We start from the raw sequence: 15,356 nt of genomic DNA, 5'->3' as shown, positions 1-15,356 counted from the left end.
CAGCTTAGCAGCCTTTTTGCTCCTAGTGGCAGACATGCTGCTGAGGTGGATACTCTGCAGTAAAGAATACACTCTTGTAGAATGACCCCCTGAGAGTGTATAATAAAAGCCCACAACCAGAGGTTGTGGCTTACCAGACCCCTGTGTGCCCTCCGGATTCCTCAGCTCGGACCCCCAGAGAAGCGATGCAGCAGCTGCAGCAGCCAGCGCCGATCAGTGTCAGGACGCTGAGAAAATGGCGCTGGAGTGAGGAGGGGGGGCGGGGATTAGCCCAAGAGCGGGAACCGGAGGGCCAGGGAGAGATACAGGGGAGGGAACATCTCCTTAGAAAGGAGTGTCCTCCCCTATGCTGAACGGCCGGTGGGCGGCGCCGCACTGCTCCCCTGCATGAATGACATGCAGGGGAAGCTGAAACCGAAACTAGGCCGCAACTGAAGCCGGGGCCTAGATTTCTACATGCGGCCGACGAGCAGGCACCGTCGGCGTGGTTCTCAGGATAAATCCAGAGAACCGGCCGGAATTTACAGTACAGTCAAAAGACACACTGTCCCCTTAATAAATGTACCCGGGACCCCTGAAAAATGTCTCAATACTTAGCTTTGAGACGCAGGGCCAAGTCCCTGGGGGGGGATTAAACGCTCCGTCCGGCAGGATCCTGACAGGGCTGCGGATGGAGACCGGTCTCCTGCAAAGCAGAGAGAACCGTGATGCCTCCCACTTCAAGCCAGAGCCAGAGGGATGGTGAAGGAGCGCGGCATGTGAAGGCTCCAGCGTTGTGAGTCAACCTTAACAGCACCGCCGACACAGTGGGGTGAGAAGGGACATGCCGGGAGTCCAGACTGGACCCGCTTTTCTTCCAAATCTTTGAAAAAAAATCTTAAAAATGAAAAAAAAATCAGAGAATGCATGTGTGTGTGTGACCTCCTGAACACAAAGCATTGAACTGGTTAGATTGTCATCCAGGGGGTGTATATAGCCCGGAGGGAGGAGCTACACTTTTTAGTGTAGTACTTTGTGTGTCCTCCGGAGACAGAAGCTATACACCCATGGTCTGGGTCTCCCATAGGAACGATGAAGAAACATACAATCACTAGAATTAATCTTACCTTTAAAAATGCAGAAACCTAGTCTGATCTCATTAAAAAGTCAATGAGGTCAGTCAGCTTTACTTTTGATCTATGAAATGTTGATGGATAAAATGCAAGCATTGACATAAGTGTGAAGAGAGCCTAAAGTCCCCCATACACAGGCTAATGTAAGCTGAAGCCGCTGATATCAACAGTTTTGGCCAACAGTGTACTGTGTTATAAGAGTCCTGGACAATTTATTGTAGGGAAACATATTGATCGAATCTGTCCGATTCCGTACTGCTGATCATATTTTCTTCCAGAACTAAGCCCCTACCAGATATGTCTGAGGACAGCTCTCTCAGAGAACACAGGAGCGTTCCTGTGTATGTGAGACCCAGCTGAGAGGAATGCCAGCCAAATGATTCATTAATAGCCACCAAATGTGTGTGGTGGGCTTTACCCCCTCATATTAAAATACATTTTTATAAGTGTTAGTGCTAAAATTAACAGACAAACAGGGCGAATTTATCAAAGCTATTATTACACTAATGTTCTTGTGTAAAAAGATTTGAAAAGTCTTAAAATTTTGGTGCTACTTGAGGCTGTGCTAAAATTTGCATACTTCTGTCACTCTCACAGTTTTCGCCAAGCTCCCGTTAAGTGGACGAAGACTAGGCATAATGAGGGGCAGAATTTGCTATGCCACAAATCTTACTCTAGCAGGGATTGGTGTAGGATTTGTGGTAAGGTGCACATGGATGTAAACACCACTTGCCTGAAGCTCCTGATTCTTTAATCCATGTCAATCTGCACAAAGGCTGACTGACGGAGGAAGGGGTGTTAGGTTAATTTACAAGTGGGGTTTACATGTTCTTTTCAAAAGAAGGAGAAATCGATTTGGAGCAACCAGATTTATGTCTCAGTCAACCACTCTAGACACAAGCATCTATAAAATGTCTAGATAGTTAAAGTACCATAGACATTAAATGAAGGAGCAGTGCATGGCTATGGCGACTGCACCATTTAAATTGTTCCATAACATGGGCACATTTATGCGGATTGCCCTTACCTTTCCTAACACATCCTTTCTGCCCTTTTCAGAACGAGGCAGAGAACATGTCCGCCTAGGTTGCTTAAACAAGGTATCTTCTTGTTGCATCTTCTTGTTTATAAGGTTGTTCACGTACTCTACCTGCAAAAATAAAGGAAAAAGAAACTTAATTAAAACATCTAGCTGTGTAGTACTTCTACAGACAAATCTATATATTAATACATACACACATATATGCAAACATTGAATATGTGAAATTTAGACAGCATTGCTCTTGTAATATGAAGTTATTTATCACAAATTAGCAGATTCATGTGAGCCTGACTTCAACAAGGCATAACTTATCTTTGACAGGACCATAAATCTAATCTTTATCAAACATGCCTCTCCAGGCTAAAAGCCTAAAAATTTAAAATGTCAAGTTGGATATCGCAGTAATTAAAAACAGTCTTAGGCTATCTGCGCACGTAGCGTTCTGTCCCTGCAGAAATTTCTGCAGCGATTTGAACAGCACACGTGCGCTTCAAATCGCTACAGAAAGAGTCCGTAATGAAAAAAAAAAAAGCCAATTTCATGCGCTCTGAGTGCAGCCCCTCCCATAGACAGAGCGGGGGATGCATGCAGAGCGCACGAAAGAAGTGACATGTCACTTCTTAGAACGTGCGCTTCGGGCAGCAGCCGAAGCGCTGCGCTCTAATACGCCACGTGCGTACATCTCCTGCATAATCTTCATAGATTATGCTGGGGACGCAGGACGCATGCAGTTACGCTACAGTGCAGATCGCAGCATAACTGCATGCAAATACGCAATGTGCGCACATAGCCTTAGGCTTATAGGAGAAAAACATAACTTAAAGGCTGGATTCACACAACTATTTTTTTCTTCCCCCTCCAGAATTAAAAAACAACAAACAATGGTGCATTTATGCAAATCACTCTGATCAGAGGGGAATCTGTTTTTCTTCTACCTGCCGAATAATAAAAAAGGTTTCTTTGTGTTCTCCATTCTGATGTTATCCAAGTGTGGTCCAATTTTTTTTTACGGACCCATAGACTTGAACGGCCGAGTGCCATCCGATTCTCAGAGGCAAATTGTGCATGCTACCAAGTGGTCCCCCAAACAAACAAACAAAAAAAAAAAAGATCGGACAAGTGCACTTCCTCATTGAATAACATTGGTGCAGTTGCGATCAGCTGTTTTGACAGAGCACTTGTCTTCATGAGCCCTAAGACTCTTCTTAACCTCTTCACGATCAAGGATGTACCTACATGACCAAGGACGTATACGTCCCTTTAACGCTAGAACTACTGGACTCGTGACACCTATATAGAAATACATGGTGCAAAGTAGTCAAAATGACTACCTCAGTAGTTCTAGTGTTAATGCTTGTTCGATTAGTCCTGGCACATATCGGCTGATCTGATAAGCCGACATTAGCTACTAACAGGGGTGTGTGGATGGGAGATTCACACACACCTATTAACTGGTTAGTTTGTGTGGTCAAATTCTGACAGCACAATCTAACAAGAGCTGGCGGGGATAGTGCTGTTCCCCACCGCAATTGGCGGTTCATGACACAGTCATGGGGTGCTAATGGTTTGTCATGACAGCCGGGGTCAGCTGATGACCCCTGTCGATGTCATAGCGAAGTTCCTGTGAATGCTGGTAGAGCGTCAGCATTCACACATCATCAGCATTTCTGCTGTTCAGGGAGATGCTGAAGCATTGCTCTGAACAGCAGAAGCGATCGGGCAGAGCAGGCTTCTAGTCCCCTAAGAGGACTAATAAAATCAATAAATATGAAAAAAGTTTTAAAAGAATAAGTAGAAAAAAATTCTCTAAGGTCAAATCAGCTCACTTTTGCCACATTGAAAATAAAACAAAAATATACATATTTTGCATCACAGAGATCAGAAATGCCCGATCAAAATATAAAATCAACTAATCTGATTAGCAAAGGGCATAAAGAAAAAAAACAAAAATGCCAAAATGACGTTTTTTTGTCACACAACATTGCATTATAATGCAATAGCAGATGCTCTAAACATCGCATTTACACAAATGGTATAATTAAAAATGAAAGATCAAGATGCAAAAATTAAGCCATCACACAACCCCATATCTTGAAAAATGAGAATTCTACGGGTCTCGGAAATGGTGACAAAAGGATGATTTTGGTACTCACCGTAAAATCTTTCTGAGTCTTCATTGGGAGACACAGAAAAACCATGGGTATATGCTGCTGCCACTAGGAGGCGACAGTAGGCAAAAAAGAAAAGTTAACTCCTCCGTAGTATATACCCACCTACTGTCAGTAAGTTATTCAGTTAGTGATAAAGCAGTAGGAGAAGTAATTATAGTAGTTAGTTGACCAATATCGCTTTGAATGAGCATAAATATATATAGGCGAGTGCTGTGTCCCCAATGAAGACTGAGAAATATTTTACGGTGAGTACCAAAATCTTCCTTTCTCTTTCGCTTCATTGGGAGACACAGGAAAATCATGGGATGTCCTAATGCGGTCCCCTAGGTTGGGAATTAGATAATAGATTTCCGTTAACGTTGTTAATAAAACCTTACTGCCTAAGCTTACAATCGGCAGAATAGCAGAAGTTTATTTTGTAAAACTTGGATAAGTAGCGAAGAGAGGACCTGGTGGCAGTTTTGGAAAAACTTATAAAGGAGAAAGCCTTATGGCGTACGGGCCCAGGATGCTTCCTTGCTCGTGTGTAATAAACGTTTACTTGTGAAAGAGGTTGCGTTTTATTTTAATCGATATGACTCAAATGATAGAACGCATTTATCAAGCTAAAGAGGCTCTTATCTAGCTAAAGAAGACTTTAGATAAAAGGATCTTGAGGCGGCTAGGTCCTAGCAAAGTCTGTTATGCCTGATTAAAAAGGAGTTTGGTCATCTAAAGTCCTTGTTCCTATTAAGATATGAGCGATTCATCTAACTAGGTCGATCTGGTCAGTGCTGTTTCTGAGGAAAGAGGTAATGTTGAACAAAACGAGGGAAGTATGATTCCGTCGTTTATGTGAAAAAACTAGACTACCATTTGGCTATGTGCCCACGGGCGCCCGTTCCTGCGGATGTATCCGCAGGTACGAGCGCATGTTTCCCGCAGCTGCCCGCCGGCGTCCACAGCTATTATTAGCTGCTAGATTACAGCGGAATAGCTGCGGGAAACATGCGGAGATCCATGCGGCTTACCTGCGGACATCCCGGCCTCTCATCTCCATAGCGGAGGTCCGGGACATCCGCAGGTAATTCCGCATGAATAATTGACATGCAATTATACATGCGGATGCCTACATCAGCAGCATGTTCGGCAGCCGCACTTTCCGCAGCGTGGACACAGCACTCCCCATGTCCCATAGGATAACATGGGAAGTGCCTGTACATGCTAAAACCTGTGGATTTATCTGGAAAATCCAGAAAAATCCGCAGGTTTTCCGCGGCAAAATCCGCACAAACAGGCTCCCGTGGGCACATAGCCTTTATCTTTATGTATAATTAGAAACTTGGTATAACCTGAGAAACAGAGAAGTTATGACCTGGACTATAATGTGATGGCTACAAGGAACGTGACCTTCCCTGTAGAGTTATGTGATGAATATTCTCACAAGGTGCCTTTGTAGTGTATTGAGGACTAGATTTTTTTTATCCCAGGGCTCTATTGTTGGTTGGTCAGTAAGTCTAGAATGAGCTACTTCCTTTAGGAATGTTAGGACTTCAGTCTATGTTTTCCTTAAGAGAATATAGACAACGTGTAGCTTTGTCCTACGAGGAAATGGAGACCTAACTCTGGGTCTAGCCCTGCGTGAACGAAAGCTAGGAAGCTGGTTAGCATAAATAAAAAAGCAACGTTGTTTGATTCACACCGACTAAAAATGGCTTTCCACATACTTTAGTAAATTCTTATGTTGATGTATTTCTGGCCTTTATCATGGTGTGTATAACGGAGTCGGAAAAACCTAAGCTCTTTTGGATGGTGGCTCCAACAGCTATGCCATTATTTGAGAAACTATGAATACTGAGGATAGAGCAAGCCTTAGGAGAGAAGGTCCTGACAATCAGATAGTTTTAATGGCACGTCCTCTATCATACTGGTTATCTGTGTGTACCCTCTTGGTCAGTCTGGTTCTATTAAGCTATGTGCGCACAGTGCGTTTTTCGCGGCATTTTTGATCATAAAACTGCATGACTTTGCTTCACCAGCAAAGTCTATGAGTTTTCATGTTTGCTGTCTGCACACAGCATTTTTTTAGCTGCGTTTTTGTGGTGCCTTGAAAAACGCAGCATGTCAATTATTTTTGCGTTTTCCACTGCAATTTCCACCCATTGAGTTCAATGAGATGTTCAAAAACGCAATGAAAAACGAAAATTGCAAATATAGCTGCATTTTAGTGCGTTTCTATGACTAAAAACGCAGCTACAGTCATATGAAAAAGTTTGGGCACCCCTATTAATGTTAACCTTTTTTTCTTTATAACAATTTGGGTTTTTGCAACAGCTATTTCAGTTTCATATATCTAATAACTGATGGACTGAGTAATATTTCTGGATTGAAATGAGGTTTATTGTACTAACAGAAAATGTGCAAACCGCATTTAAACAAAATTTGACCGGTGCAAAAGTATGGGCACCTCAACATAAAAGTGACATTAATATTTTGTAGATCCTCCTTTTGCAAAAATCACAGCCTCTAGTCGCTTCCTGTAGCTTAGAATGAGTTCCTGGATCCTGGATGAAGGTATATTTGACCATTCCTGTTTACAAAACAATTCCAGTTCAGTTAAGTTTGATGGTCGCCGAGCATGGACCGCACGCTTCAAATCATACCACTGATTTTCAATGATATTCAGGTCTGGGGACTGGGATGGCCATTCCAGAACATTGTAATTGTTCCTCTGCATGAATGCCTGAGTAGATTTGGAGCGGTGTTTTGGATCATTGTCTTGCTGAAATATCCATCCCCTGCGTAACTTCAACTTCGACACCGATTCTTGCACATTATTGTCAAGAATCTGCTGATACTGAGTTGAATCCATGCGACCCTCAACTTTAACAAGATTCCCGGTGCCGGCATTGGCCACACAGTCCCAAAGCATGATGGAACCTCCACCAAATTTTACTGTGGGTAGCAAGTGCTTTCCTTGGAATGCCGTAGTTTTTTGCCTCCATGCATAACACCTTTTTGTATGACCAAACAACTCAATCTATGTTTCATCAGTCCACAGGACCGTCTTCCAAAATGTAACTGGCTTGTCCAAATGTGCTTTTGCATACCTCTGGCGACTCTGTTTGTGGCGTGCTTGCAGAAACGGCTTCTTTCGCATCACTCTCCCATACAGCTTCTCTTTGTGCAAAGTGTGCTGTATTGTTGACCGATGCACATTGACACCATCTGCAGCAAGATGATGCTGCAGGTTTTTAGAGGTGGTCTGTGGATTGTCCTTGACTGTTCTCACCATTCTTCTTCTCTGCCTTTGTGATATTTTTCTTGGCGTGCCACTTCTGGGCTTAACAAGAACTGTACCTGTGTTCTTCCATTTCCTTACTATGTTCCTCACAGTGGAAACTGACAGTTTAAATCTCTGAGACAATTTTTTGTATCCTTCCCCTGAACAACTATGCTGAATAATATTTGTTTTCAGATCATCTGAGAGTTGTTTTGAGGAGCCCATGATGCCACTCTTCATAGGAGATTCAAATAAGAGAACAACTTGCAAGTGGCCACCTTAAATACCTTTTCTCATGATTGGATACACCTGCCTATGAAGTTCAAAGCTCAATGAGGTTACAAAACCAATTTAGTGCTTTAGTAAGTCAGTAAAAAGTAGTTAGGAGTGTTCAAATCAAGAAATTGATAAGGGTGCCCATACTTTTGCACCGGTCAAATTTTGTTTAAATGCGGATTGCACATTTTCTGTTAGTACAATAAACCTCATTTCAATTCAGAAATGTTACTCAGTCCATCAGTTATTAGATATATGAATCTGAAATAGCTGTTGCAAAACCCCAAATTGTTATAAAGAAAAAAAGGTTAACATTAATAGGGGTGCCCAAACTTTTTCATATGACTGTATAAACGCAAGGGGTAGGTAGTACAGTGACATGTACAGGAAGAGGATTCCTTCTGTTGGTAAACACAGAAGCGTGAATCCTCACGGTACCGCCACCGCTGCTTCCAGGAGGTGGAATCAGCTGCAAAATCAAAAGTGAACAGTGAAAAAAAAAAAAAAATGTCATACTCACCTGTCTGCAGACTTCCGGTACATGTCCGTTCCCAGCTCCTCTTCCCGATACCGCCACCCCTGCTCCGGCTGTGTGCTGACTCACGGGCATGTCCAATAACTGCAGGACCTGCCGATGATCAACTGATGCGGTCACCTGACGTATCAGTTGATCGTATAATTCCAGCGGTGAGGCTGGCTTTTTACCGCCCGGCCGGCTTAAACTAGTAGCTGATGCGGTCGGGTGACTTCATTAGCTGATTACCACCGGCTCCTGGACCAATCGGACAGAAGTCAGCACAGAAGTGAGTTTTTTGTTGTTTTTTTTTTTTGCACTAATGCATCAGCTGATTGTATAAACGGCTTTTATACAAATCAGCTGATGTGTCATGTGATTCACGTCCTTGAACCTGATACATGATCTGATCGCTTTGCCTTCCAGCAAACCGATCAGATGATAGTGGATCTGGATTGGACGGCGTGGGACCCTTGACCCAGGATTACTGAAGAGGGGGGGTTCTTTAGTTCAATAAAGATGGAGTCACTAATTAGGTTGTGTTTTATTTCTAATAAAAATATTTTTCTGTGTGTTGTGTTTTTTTTTTATCTTTACTAGAAATTCATAGTGGCCATGAATTTCAGGCTTTGGGCCTGCTGATAATATACAGCTAGCCCTAACCCCATTATTATCCAGCGAGCCACACGGCATCAGGGCAGCTGGAAGAGTTGGTATAAAAGTTCTAAAAAGCGCCATTTTCTGGGGCGCTGCGGACTGCAATTCACAGCAGGGGTGCCCAGTAATCTTGGGCACCCTGCACTGCGGATTCTAATCCCCAGCTGCCTAGTTATAGCTGGCTGGACTCAAAAATTGGGCGAAGCCCACGTCATTTTTCTTTTTTTTTTTTATTTTAATTATTTCATGAAATTCATGAAATAATTAAAAAAAAAAAAAAAAAGTGCTTCCCTATATTTTTGGTTCCCAGCAGGGTACAAATAGACAGCTGGGGGTTGGGGGCAGCCATACCTGCCTGCTGTGCCTGGCTAGCATACAAAAATATGGCGAAGCCCACGTCATTTTTTTTGGAGCAAAAAACTCCTGCATACAGTCCTGGATGGAGGATGTGGAGCCTTGTAGTTCTGCAGCTGCTGTCTGCTCTCCTGCATACACTAGTGGATGGAACTCCAAGGAGAAGAAAATCCAGCACTCGTGTCCAAAAATTGTATAAAATCTTGCTTTTTTATTTCAATTCATAATAAAATGGAAATGTATCATATCCATAGAGTATAAAAAATCCCCATACAGATGAGATGAGATGTCAAGGGGGTACGCGTTTCGAGCTACATGCTCTTAATCTCAATCCGCATGTAGCTCGAAACGCGTACCCCCTTGACATCTCATCTCATCTGTATGGGGATTTTTTATACTCTATGGATATGATACATTTCCATTTTATTATGAATTGAAATAAAAAAGCAAGATTTTATACAATTTTTGGACACGAGTGCTGGATTTTCTTCTCCTTGGAGTTTCACAGCCGGGCCGGCTTTACCGTGCACCTGTCTTCTATGGGAGTCTCCATGATGTCTGGGTGAGCTGATTCTACCCCTTTGTTTACTAGTGGATGGAGTATGCTGAGCCTTGTAGTTCTGCTCTCCCTTTCTCTCCCTCCAGCATACAGTCCTGGATGGAGCATGCTGAGCCTTGTAGTTCTGCAGCTGTCTGCTCAACTCAACTGCATACACTAGTGGAGAATGAAGAACATATTGAAGAAGAAAATGACATCAGACTTTTTTTTTTTTTTTTAACAATCTTTAATGGCATTGTTCACTGATAAAAAAAAAAAAAAAGCGCATAAAAACGCAGTGAGCAAAAACGCAGCAAAAAAAACGCACCAAAACGCGGTTAAAACGCATGTGTGTTTTGCCGCGGGTGCGTTTTTGTTCGTTTTTGCCGCAAAAACGCAGCGTGTGAACTTACCCTTAGTATGACTGGTATCTTCTCTACCTTAATTTTCTTTACTCTTCTGGGGATTAGTGAAAGAGGAAGAAAATAGGTACAGCAGTATGAACAGTGACCATGATGTTCCTAGGGCATTAGTTGCCATTGTGAGGGAGTCACGGGTACTTGATACCAAACAGTGACCTTTTGTTGTTTCTGGGTATGATTAGGTCAACATGTGGCTTGTTTCAATATTCAACTTTTTGAATAAAAACTGAGGAGCGTAGTGACCATTTCTCCGGTGTCAGGCCCACGCGGCTTAGGCCCCTTTCACACATCAGTTTTTTGCCATCAGTCACAATCCGTTTTCTCGACGAATCCGTCGAAGATTGTGGCAAAACTGGTGCAACAGATCCATTTTTCGACGGATCCGACTAGCTGGGGGCTAAATAAAAAATTGGATCATGCTCAGCTTAAAAAACGGAATCCGTCGCCGGATTCCGTCATTTGACGGATTATGACAGATCCTGCGCCCATAGGCTCCCATCCTACCAAACTATGGACGGATCCGTTGAGGACTGTGGCAAAACTGATGCGATGGATCTATTTTTCGGCAGACCCGACTAGCTGGAGGCTAAATAAAAATTGGGGCATGCTCAGCTTAAAAAAACAGAATCTGTCGCTGGATTCCGTCATTTGACAGAAATGACGGATCCTGCGCCCATTAAACTTCCATTCTACCAAACGACGGACGGTGATGGATATGTCGCTGTCCGTTTTTTCAACTTAAACAAAACGCGTTACTTTGGCAGTAGTTTCCGTCGCCCGGACAAACAATTTTCGACGGATCCATCGAACGACGGATAAAACGTGAGGCCATCCATCGCAATCTGTCGCTGATACAAGTTGATGAGAAAAAAACGAATCCAGTGGCATCTGTCGCCGGATCAGTTTTTTGAAAATTCGACAGCTTGTGACTGACGTAAAAAAAATGATGTGTGAAAGGGGCCTTAGGTAATCTGTCGCCCAAATCTCCATTTCTGAGCAGTGAACTGCTGAAGTCTGTGTTACATGGCTCTCTGCCCAGGTTAGTATCCATGATACTTTTGCCATGACTCTCGGGCCTTTGGTGTCCTTGGTGAATTATATACGCTACAGCTGTGGTGTTGTCCGACAGTATGTGGATTGGTCGGTTTGAAAGCAGTGACTGCTAATAAAGTGGATAGACAGCGAGGCTTTGTAAATTTCCAAACGACATTGAAGGGAAAACTGCCTCCCAATCTGTGAGGCTGGCGAGATCACTAACTAGTGAACTGGAAAGAATGAACAACCCTGCAGAAAAAGTGGTGACTGTAGCCACCACCTTAGAGACTGATGAACCTGTGTTGGAAGGTGTATTGATAGGATTAGTGACAATGTTGACTTGTTTCACAGATAAATAAGCGCTGATTGTAAGGGGTACTTCTCACATAGCGAGATCGCTAGCGAGATCGCTGCTGCGTCACAGATTTTGTGCCGTACCAGCGATCTAGTTATGTGTGACACTAAGCAGCGACCTGGCCTATGCTGTGAAATCGCTGATCGTTACACACTGCTCTGGTTCATTTTTTGCTCGTTGCTCTCCTGCTGTGAAGCACACATTGCTGTGTTTGACAGCGGGAGATAACGATCTGAATGTGCAGGGAGCAGACTTCTGGCAGCCTGCGGTAAGCTGGTAACCAAGGTACATATCGGTTAGCCAAGCAAAGTGCTGTGCTTAGTAGCCCGATGTGTACCATGGTTGTGTGTGCAGGGAGCCGGCTTCTGGCAGCTGCGGATGCTGGTAACCAAGGTACATATCGGATATTTAAGCAAGGCACTTTGCTTAGTAACCCGATGTGTACCATGGTTACCAAACAGCGTCGTTACGCAGGTCACTGGTGGCTGATCTCTGATCGCTGTGGAGATCTGCCTGATTTACAGCTCACCAGCGACCATGTAGCGACGCTCCAGCGATCCTTGCCAGGTCAGATCGCTGGTGGGATCGCTGGAGCGTTTCTTAAGTGTGACGGTACCTTAAGGCTCTGTTGTAAAATTGGCTGAAGTGAACTGTGTGGAAGGTGGCCTCCATCTTCTGAGATATTTACATGCAAGATCAGACAGGAACAGAGTTGTACTGTATTAGTAGTCGAGTACCTTGTAGTAATGCTTCAGTCTTCTGTTTTGTAAGGAATAGACTAGTTTATACTGTGTAGATAGCATACTGAGCAATATTAGACGCTGTTTGGGAATCAAGGACGATTTTGCTCTGTTGATTATTTAGCGTAGCTGAACTAGGTTTTCTGTAGTGATATTGAGACTTTGAAGACAATTTGATGAGACTGGCCTTTAATAGTATGTGGTCCTGATAGGTATGACTATGATCCTTCTGGCTCTTGGAATAGCCTTTGTTGCTGCCATTTTTGAGAAGACTCAGCAAAGTGCAAGAACCTTTGATGTCTGTGGTAGATGGTATGTGTAGGTACTCATCTCGGATCTCTATTGAGCCCATGAATTCATAAGGGTCTAGATATGATATCACGGTTTGAAGAGGCTATCTTGAAGTGGAGTATCTTGACAGATTGTTTTCACACTTTGAGATCCAGAATAAAGCATACTGCTCCATCTTTCTTTGGTACAACTAACAGGTTTGAATAAAAACCTTGAAACATTCCTGTGATGGAACCAAGACAATTGATCCTGCTTCTTGGAGAGTAGAGATGGCTTAATAGAAAAACCTTGTACGAGATGTTCTACTTTTGGCAGTTGTGGATAACACAAAACTGTGTTTTGGTGTCAAACAGAGTTTTATTTTGTACCCTGATCGACTATTACCTGAATCCAAGAGTTCTCTACTTCTGAGCACTACATTTTTTTTTAAAAAAGCTGAAGTCGTCATTTTCACACAATATCTAACTTGTTGTTTTTGTGTCTGAGTGAACCCTGTCTGTTCTGACACGTTTTCAGGCTTGAATTGTTCTGAAAGAACGCTTCTTTTGCTCGTACGCAAACGCTCCTTTCTAGAATCCTAATATTTTGTACATGTGGCCTCGGTGATATTCTGATCTAGGCGATCTCTGAATAATCCGAAGGGTAGACTGGTGATGGCTCTTATTAGGCGTGGTGTCTGCGTTCCCTGTTTTGAACTAATGATCACTGCTGATACTTAGCAGCTAGCGATGTATAGGGACACTGATGGACGATATATCCCTGCATAATGTATTTGACTGACTAGATCTGCAAGATGTTCTGGTGGAGCTCCATTGATGATGCAGTCATGAAACTGTTTAGACTGAATGGAAATAGTCTTATGTACCCAGACAGTAGTGAAGGCTGTGCCTAGAACGCTTTGCTGAGTCAAATGCAGACTTAGGTAAAGAATCCACTTTTCTTTTGGTGGGATCTATTAGGATAGCTCCGTTACTTTTGATCTGAGAAGAGGACTGGTTTGTGTCTTTTTTTTTTTTTAGAAAGAAATAGACTGTTTTCCTGAGGCAGACTGGTCACTAATGTTTAAGGTCTGGTTAACGGCCTGAACTAAACTGTAGACTATATGTCTCCTCTTTGAGGACTGGTCTGAATCAGAACTAGAGTCAGATTCCGTACTGGGCTCCGATCCCTACAATGCACAAATTTCTACTGTGGATGAAGGTCCCTCTGAAGATATGGTGAGGGAAATATGCCGGGAAACACAATACAGGTTTGTATTTTAGAACCCTTTTGTGACTGCCACATTAGAGAAAGCCATACGCTTAAGGTACCTTCACACTTAGCGATGCAGCAGCGATCCGACCAGCGATCTGACCTGGTCAGGATCGCTGCTGCATCGCTACATGGTCGCTGGTGAGCTGTCAAACAGGCAGATCTCACCAGTGACCAGTGAACAGCCCCCAGCCAGCAGCGACGTGCAAGCGACGCTGCGCTTGCACGGAGCCGCCGTCTGGAAGCTGCGAAGACTGGTAACTAAGGTAAACATCGGGTATGGTTACCCGATGTTTACATTAGTTACCAGCGCACACCGCTTAGCTGTGTGTGGAGGGAGCAGGGAGCCGCGCACACTGAGCGCTGGCTCCTTGCTCTCCTAGCTACAGTACACATCGGGTTAATTAACCCGATGTGTAATGCAGCTACATGTGCAGAGAACAGGGAGCCGCGCACACTGCTTAGCGCTGGCTCCTTGCTCTCCTAGCTGCTGTACACATCGGGTTAATTAACCCGATGTGTCCAGCAGCTACATGTGCAGAGAGCCGGAGCCGGCAGCACAGGCAGCGTGAGAGCTGCGGAGGCTGGTAACTAAGGTAAATATCGGGTAACCACCTTGGTTACCCGATGTTTATCTTGGTTACAAGCTTACCTCAGCTGTCAGACGCCGGCTCCTGCTCCCTGCTCGCTTCATTTGTCGCTCTCTCGCTGTCACACACAGCGATCTGTGTGTCACAGTGGGAGAGCGCCTTTGAAGAAAATGGCCTGGACCATTCTGCAACGACCGGCGACCTCACAGCAGGGGCCTGATCGCTGGTAGGTGTCACACATAACGAGATCGCTAACGGGATCGCTACTGCGTCACCAAACGGTGACTCAGCTGCGATCTCGCTAGCGATCTCGTTATGTGTGACGGTACCTTTACACCCAGAGAGGAGATAAGTGTTTCGGGATTAGTAATTTATGTTGAAGGGAGTCATCAGATAACGCTGATTCACCCTGAGCAGAGATCAGTGTTTCTGGATTCATATTCTGTGTAGGTAGCTTTTGACTAACCATAACCAGGGTCTGTGATACGCTGGTTGGGTTGACTAAAAAGCTGAGGCCCACCTGAAGTAGAGGACCCACGCTGAATCAATCTATTGGTAGGGGGCTCCTGGACAATATGCACTATGGAATAAATACATGCCAGACATAGGAATGAGTCCTGGCTGAAAATGCATAGGAATGAGTATTGGCTAAATGGAGACTATAATTGAGACTATAAATCTAAAGCTGGTGTCACACATAACGACGACGACAACGACGTCGCTGCTACGTCACCATTTTCTGTGAC

The 15,356-nt window shown here is 43.8% G+C and overlaps 1 protein-coding gene across 1 annotated transcript in view; it reads right to left on the bottom strand.

Moving 5' to 3' along the window:
- The window catches only part of SMCHD1 (structural maintenance of chromosomes flexible hinge domain containing 1), a 437,194-nt gene that overhangs the window by 39,835 nt on the left and 382,003 nt on the right, over positions 1–15,356 (bottom strand). The window contains exon 38 of the mRNA XM_075316053.1: positions 2,140–2,262. Coding sequence (XP_075172168.1) covers positions 2,140–2,262 — 123 coding nt within the window. The remainder of the gene's footprint in view (positions 1–2,139; positions 2,263–15,356) is intronic.

Source organism: Anomaloglossus baeobatrachus, chromosome 6, assembly GCF_048569485.1.
Source record: "Anomaloglossus baeobatrachus isolate aAnoBae1 chromosome 6, aAnoBae1.hap1, whole genome shotgun sequence".
NCBI lineage: Eukaryota > Metazoa > Chordata > Amphibia > Anura > Aromobatidae > Anomaloglossus > Anomaloglossus baeobatrachus.
Note: the sequence above shows the minus strand (reverse complement) of the source record. Positions and strands in the feature narration are given on the sequence as shown.